General features: G+C 29.2%; 1 protein-coding gene across 1 annotated transcript; it reads left to right on the top strand.

Moving 5' to 3' along the window:
• The first annotated feature begins 3,106 nt into the window (after nucleotides 1-3,106).
• LOC115698185 (probable aminotransferase TAT2) lies at nucleotides 3,107-7,054 on the top strand. Its single transcript, XM_030625372.2, has 7 exons — nucleotides 3,107-3,511; nucleotides 4,337-4,676; nucleotides 4,758-4,976; nucleotides 5,068-5,127; nucleotides 5,923-6,078; nucleotides 6,175-6,268; nucleotides 6,615-7,054. The coding sequence occupies exons 1-7, from the start codon at nucleotides 3,237-3,239 to the stop codon at nucleotides 6,731-6,733; spliced, it is 1,263 nt and encodes a 420-aa protein (XP_030481232.2). The 5' UTR covers nucleotides 3,107-3,236; the 3' UTR covers nucleotides 6,734-7,054.
• Nucleotides 7,055-7,705: the final 651 nt, after the last annotated feature.

Below are 7,705 nucleotides of genomic sequence, written 5' to 3'. Positions count from 1 at the left end.
ATATAAAAGAAAATAATAATTAGAGTGGAAAATAAAATTAAGTGTATTATTTTTAAATTTTAAAAAATAAATTTACAGTACATTTCAAAAAAGTTATTTAAATATACTTTTTATCTCTTTTGGCATTTAAAAAAAATTAATCTAATTTTTTTTTTATTATTATCATATATATTATAGGTATTTAAAATAATTTGTAAAATTTTAAAATAGTTTATATTATTAAAAATAAGATTTAAATATTTTGTTATATAAGTGATTATTTTTTTTTTTGGGCGTAGAATTGTACTTTAAAAATTTACAGGTGATTCTAATTATTTATAACATACACGAACATAAAAAAAAAAAAAAATTAAAAACTCTTATAAATATCAAAATAAATTAGAAGTATATCGAAACACCCTTTTTAAAAAGTATACATATCATAGACTTATCCCATTATTTTAATTAATTAATTAAGTGTCTTAAGAATGTAATTAAGTAGAATATCCCTAATAAAAACTCTTACTTTATTTTTTTAATTTTCACTTATAATTTTGATCATTTGTTGATTATACTGTTTTGAAAACTCTTTTAGATTTATTTGAATAAATCTTTTATCTAAAATGCCAACTTTTATTACTGAAACAAATGTCATTTTTTTTTTCTTCAATACTTATCTTTTAATAATTAGCCCTTTAATCCTGTCTCAGTATTATAAAATATAACAATTTAATTATTTTTGTTGTAAGTTTATCTTTAATAATATATATATATATTTTTTTTTTTAAAAAAAAATAGATTATTTCAGATTTTCACCTTTCAATTATTACAATTCCTCACATGTTGAAATATAAAACTTTTGGTCAGTATATCACATGGCTAATAAAATAGTGACTTAATTGATGTGTCATTGTCACATAAATAATTCAAATCAACTTAAAATCAAAAAAATCTATTTTTTTTTATCAACAATTAATAAAAAATTTAAAATTATTTTATTTTTCTTTATTTATAATTAATAATAATATATAAAAAATTAAATTTTGAATTTTAAATTACACATGTGTTTCTCATATAATAATGACAATCAATATTTTATTAGCCAACTTAACTAAAAAAAGAAAAAATCAACTAAACCCTATATTTCAGCACATTCAAACAAAATTATATAACCCATAAAAAATTTTTAAAAATAGGATTTGGTAGTTGTAATAATTCGAAAACTAAAAATCAAAACAAACAAAAATATACTCAAAATAGAATAGACTTGTGTTTTTTTTTTCTACTAATTGATTGGCTAATAATTATGAAAGCTTAAAATAAATAGTAAGTATTTCTACAAATTATTAGCCAATGAGAACCGACAGATCCAATTACACTCGACCGCTTAAATATCTAATTTTGTTCTAAAATAAATAGTAAGTATCTCTGAAAATTATTAAAATAAAAGGGAAATTTCATATTTTTATATTATTATATTATTATTTAATATATATATTAAAAGGGAAATTTGAATTTATATGTTTATTAGATTGAAATTATTTTTTAATCTAAGTTAACCCATCTGAGTAGAATAGGCTAACATTTTATAAAATCCAATTCTACCCTTCTCATTTCAAACACCCAACCCTCTTTCTTCCTCCCTTATCTCTCTTGCTCTATGAACTCACTTCATTGACTCAAGCCCACAATATTGGTCCCTTCTCTCTACGACCACAGATCCAAGGACCCACAGACCTAATGGTCACTGCAGACCCAACGACTTATCCATCAATCACGACTTCACCATTAACAATATTGTCAAAAGAATAAATTGTATGATTAATATTTATTATTTGTGAGTAGATGTTAGATTTAGGGTCGAAAATGACCAGATTTGAGTTTTGAGCAAAAAATTGGTTTTTTTGTCAAGCCTGATGGTGGTCTGATGCCTTCCTGCTGTTAAAATGAGTAAAGGTTGAAGACAAATGTTCGATGGTAGTCCGATGGTAGCCCGATGATATGGTCTGATGGTGGTCCAATAGTAGTCCGATGCCTCCTTGGCGAGCTTAATGAATGAGGATTAACATCTATAAATGCAGAATTTGGTCCGATGGTAGTCCGATGATAGTCCGATGGTGGTTTGATGCTACTTTTTTTTTTTTCTTTTTTTTATGTACAAAAACATAAAATAACAAAAAAAAAAAAAATAAGTAGCATTGGGCCACCATCAGTATCGATGGAATGTGGAGTATAGATGGTGAAGTTAGAAGAGAAAAGCAGAGATAATAGTATAATGGGTATGAATATAAAGTATGCATATATATTTTATTAATTTTAATAAGTTTGTGTTAAATAATTTAATAAAAACTAAATGTATACATATAAATTCAAATTCTCCTATTAAATCAACAAGTTTTCTTATTTTGTGATAAAATAATAATAATAATAATAAAAAGAAGATTTAAAAGATGTTATGGTATGACATTCTTTTGTAGTATTTTTTTTTAAAGCTAATTAAGAATTTTGTTCTCTGAACTTTGACATGTACTAAATCATGTCCCCTAAACTTTTAAGGCCGTTAAAAATGCCCCATGAACTATTGAGATTGTTGAATTTAAGGACTTTTGTCCAATTTTAATAAAAAAGTCTAACATGGATGAAAGTTTAGATGACAAGATTTAATACATTTCAAAGTTGGAGGGGCATGATTTAGTATATATCAAAGTCTGAGGAGCATGATTTAATACATAAACAATCACTGAAATAATAAAATTAAATGAAATTAGTCAAAAATCTTTAAATCCAACAATCTCAATAATTCAAGAGATATTTTTAACGACGTTAAAAATGTATCCATATTATCAAGCATTGTTCTTATCATCTCTAAATTAGGATTTAACCCTCTTCTCTTCTAAGATTCGCCAAATCCTTTAAAATCTTTCTTGAATTAGTAAATTGGGTTTGAAAAACTAAAAGATAGTGAAACACAAGAGACTAGTTTTTTTTTTGAAAGACACAATAGACTAATTGATTGGGTAATAATAGTGACACATAAGAATTAATAGTCATAAACGATTAACATTATAATTTTGTTTCCATGCAGAAATTACATATTTATATATGTATATAAATATGTATAGAACGTGTGGCTTTGGGGTCATGCATTTCCTTTCCACTAAACACGACCAAAACACCAGAAGATACTCTGACTCTCTCTCTCTTTTTCACAACTCTTTTCTCTTTCTCTTTTTCTCTCTTTTATCCAAAATCAAACCATGGAAAACAATGGAAATGGAGTCATTGTTGGTAATAATACTAATATTAATGCCCCAACAACAATCACCATTAAAGGCATTCTTGGTTTGTTAATGGAAACCATTGATGATGCTGTGAGTAATGAAAAAAGAGTTATTTCTCTTGGTATGGGTGACCCAACTGCTTATTCTTGCTTTCACACACCTAATGTTGCTCAAGATTCAGTTTTTAACACTCTTCAATCTCTTAACTTTAATGGGTATTCACCAACTGTTGGTCTTCCTCAAACTAGAAGGTAAATTTTATTTATTTCTTTTCTGGGTTTTTGTTTGTTTTTTAGGTTCTTTTCCTCGTTTTTATCGAATTGAGTTTTACTTATTTGATTTCAGATTCTGGGTTTACTTGGAATTTGTTTAGTTTTTGAGTTAAAAGGGTTTTTTATTTTGAATCCCAATTGAATAAAAGTTGGAACTTGTTTTTTTTTTTTTTTTGTTCTATGACTAAATATGACCTTTTTGGCACTTTATAGCAGAAAAATAAAAAAAGGTACTTACTTTTGTTGACCCTTTTATTTGAAAAAGCTTAAATCTTTTCTGGTGATTCTTTTCATCTATTTATATATAAAAGAAATAGTTCAACTGTCAAAACAATGATAGGATGTGATGTCATATAATATTTCTTCTTTTTTCATAGTGATTTCAACCTTTCTCATTGTTATGTTAGTCTTTGTCTCAGATTGTTATACTAAGGACTTATTTGCAATTTCTTTGTAGCATTAAATACCTCTAAATATGAAGTTTTGTAGTCATTAATGGAATGTAGAATGAGATAATACAACTTTGGTTCATTGGGAGATTAGAACTGTCTCTAAGGGAGTGAGATTTGGGAGATTTATCTTGTTTCGAAGAGAACCTATTACCTATCACAACTGTGGTTAAAGTTAGTTTTTGAATAGAATTAATTTATGGAACTTGGTGAAAATGATGATTTTTGTTTTGTTAGGATCTTAGTATAGCTTAGATTGAGTAAAAATGTTGCTGAACTCAGTTATAAAACTCTTGTTTGAGCTCTTGAGAGGGCTAATCTGATGAACATTGGTGCATAATTTGTGTTATAACAGAGCAGTAGCCGAGTACTTATCAAGAGATCTTCCTTACAAGTTAACATCTGATGATGTTTTCATCACATCTGGTTGTACACAAGCCATTGATGTTGCATTAACAATGCTTGCTCGTCCCGGTGCTAACATATTGCTTCCAAGGCCTGGTTTTCCCATTTATGAACTCTGTGCTGCATTTAGACATGTTGAAGTTAGACACTTTGATCTTGTCCCTCAGAATGGATGGGAAGCTGATCTCGATTCACTCGAAGCTTTAGCAGATCATAACACCGTCGCTATGGTTGTTATAAACCCCGGTAATCCTTGTGGGAATGTGTACAGATATAAGTATTTGGAGAAGGTATGTATAGCTATATGACATTGTGTTTTCTGTTGTTTACTTGTTTTTCTTACTTTTAATGGTTATGTTCATTCAATTTAGGTTGCAGAAAAGGCGAAAAAGCTGAAAATTCTTGTGATTGCTGATGAAGTTTATGGACACCTTGCTTTTGGAGACAATCCCTTTGTTCCAATGGGTGTGTTTGGTGAAACTGTTCCTGTTCTTACTCTTGGATCCTTATCAAAGAGATGGATTGTGCCCGGTTGGCGACTTGGTTGGTTCGTCACAACTGATCCTTGTGGCATGTTTAGGGAACCAAAGGTGGTTTTCTAGCTTAAATGATTTCAAAACATTGTTATGTCTCCATACAGATTAAATGATGTTAACTCATTCTACTTGTGTTGTAATTCAGGTTGTTGAGCGTATTAAGAAGTATTTCGATATCTTGGGAGGGCCAGCAACCTTCATTCAGGTCAGTATTTTGAATAGATTTCTTCTGAGATTATGTAAAGAGGTACTAATTTCTGCAATTACATTCTGTCAAAGGCTAAGACATGTATGTTACGCCTTGATATTAGTCTCGGTAGTGTAATTGAATAGGATTTTTCGAGGTTGGTTTGGGCTCGGGCCTTCTTTTCGCACTATTACAGATATGAAAATAATGGGAAACATTGGATTTGATTGTCAATTGTTCCTATCAGAAATAAGATCGACTATGGATTCGAGCCATAGCACATGGTTTCATAAAACCGTATGATTTTTCGCGTTGTAGATTCTTATCCAAGACTTGTATCTTTTGATGATGCCATGTGAATCACTAGAAACATGTAAAGTGTATGCTTAACCCAATAACGAAAGTTTCTTAAGGGAACTGGAGCAGGCTACCATGAGATAAAAGATTTTCTTTCTAAAAAGATTCTATTTGAAATTATTATATATCCAAAGCTCAGTATTGAAATAATTTTAGAGTTTTTGCTTGACTTTGTCCATGTCAACAAATAATTCGAAATGCCTCGAAGACCTTAGTGGCCGAGATAATTGCTAGTCTAGCCTGTAAATTCTAAGATGGAGTCTTAAATGTGAGTATGTTGAATCTTGTGTGAATTGTTGAGTAAAATATTACTCAACGAGTTTACCAAGTTTCTCGATTAACTTGGGATTCTGTATCTGTTCTTGCTCTTATCAATAAACTAACTTTACAAGCAATTTAGTCATTTGAAAAGATCAAGAATGAAGAATCCATCATTTTTTTTCTTCGCTTTTTCAGGCAGCAGTTCCACGCATACTCGAGGAAACAGAAGAGATTCACTTCAAAAGAACTAATTATTTACTTAAGAAGAGCTCAGATATTTGCTGGGATTGGATAAAGGAGATTCCTTGCATTACATGTCCACAAAAACCAGAAGGATCTATGGTTGTAATGGTGAGAAAAATCGACACAATGCTCAGCTCGAAGCCTTGAAATCGAAGATTTTATAAGAACTACTTATGCTTATATTCTTTTCAATGAATGCTGCAGGTCAAGTTGAACATCTCATTACTAGAAGACATTAGTGATGATATTGATTTTTGCTTCAAATTGGCTAAAGAGGAATCTGTGATCATCCTTCCTGGTAAGAAATGAACTTCATATTTTAAATTTGCATGTCAAACCGAATATATGTCCTGTTGCGATTGCCTAATCAAGAAGGTTTTATAGCTCAAATGATCAGACATGTAGTTTGCTCTCAAAGGTTCAACGAATCCTTTCTGGGTACTTACATAACAATTGTTATAGTTTCCCGAACCCCAAATATCATAAGGAATCCTAGTTGAAAAATAAAAAACAAGGACCTAACACGAGAATCGCTATGCAATGCTGCAATCCCAACGCGAATGTGTGTGGCTCACCGAGCTTGTGTCGCTCTATTCGCCTAGTAGAATCCATCTAAGAAGGGGTGTTTCTTTTTTTTTTTGTAGGGACAGCAGTTGGACTCAAAAATTGGCTGCGAATTACATTCGCAGCCGATCCATCCTCACTTGAAGAAGCATTAAGAAGAACTAAGAGTTTCTATCAAAGGCATGCCATGAGAGTCTAAACATTCATATCAAAGATCAACCAAAATAGAAAAAGTGAACAACTTTTCTTGCAATTCTTTACACAATGGTGTTATCCTTATTTGGTCTAAATATCAACACACATGTATATATATATATTTATATATATGTGTGTGACCTTATTATATTATGTAAAATCAATTGTTCTAGTTAAAATTAAATAAAATCCACTATCAAAAAGTCTTAGGCCAAAGATTGTTTGGTTCTAACTTCTTTGTTGTGATAGTTTATTCATTATGTTATTTCTGTTTGTGTACTGAAATGGATTATGAGCAATAAAATATATGAATTTGTTCTACAAAGAAGTTTCTATACCACCTTAAAAATTGATTTTAGGTATAATTTGGGGATTTTTCATAATTAACCAAAAAAAGAAAAAAAAAGAAAAGTTTTACAAAAACACTCATGGAGAGTTTTTCAAACATTTTTAAAGATCAAAAGTTTGTTTTTATTTTTTGAGCCATTGTTTATTATTATTTTTTTCCCAAAATTTGAATTTTTATGTATTTGATATTTTCAAACTATTTTTTTTTACATGAAAGAAAAAAAAAGTTATAAGAAACTCTTGTTAAAAAAATTGTAGTTTACGTGGTTTGCTAACATATAATATGATGAAAACAGAAAATATTTAATATTTATTTAAATATTTATTTTAGTAATATATGATATATATAAGGAAATATATTTTAGTGCAAATAAATTTATTAGGGCTCGTTTGACAGTCTGTATAAAGGATATATTGTATTAAATAACAAATAACACTATGTTTGAATAAAATATTGTATTGTATTAATTATTACGACCATAAATTTTAATACAATATGAGTCGTATTATTTAATATATTACAAATGACATGTATTAGATTGCATTACAATATTTACAAAGGGTGGGGCCAACCCCAACCCCGACCCCAGAATTGGACCTCGGACCTAGACCGCGGACCTTGGACCCA

Source organism: Cannabis sativa, chromosome 7 (genome assembly GCF_029168945.1).
Source record: "Cannabis sativa cultivar Pink pepper isolate KNU-18-1 chromosome 7, ASM2916894v1, whole genome shotgun sequence".
In the NCBI taxonomy this organism is placed as follows: domain Eukaryota; kingdom Viridiplantae; phylum Streptophyta; class Magnoliopsida; order Rosales; family Cannabaceae; genus Cannabis; species Cannabis sativa.
Note: the sequence above shows the minus strand (reverse complement) of the source record. Positions and strands in the feature narration are given on the sequence as shown.

Bases quoted from the DNA above. Each gene is read 5' to 3' on its own strand.
- LOC115698185 (XM_030625372.2), top strand. From the start codon at position 3,237: ATGGAAAACAATGGAAATGGAGTCATTGTTGGTAATAATACTAATATT. The intron at 3,512-4,336 runs GTAAATTTTATT...GTGTTATAACAG, and splicing joins GGTCTTCCTCAAACTAGAAG to AGCAGTAGCCGAGTACTTAT. The intron at 4,677-4,757 runs GTATGTATAGCT...CATTCAATTTAG, and splicing joins GATATAAGTATTTGGAGAAG to GTTGCAGAAAAGGCGAAAAA.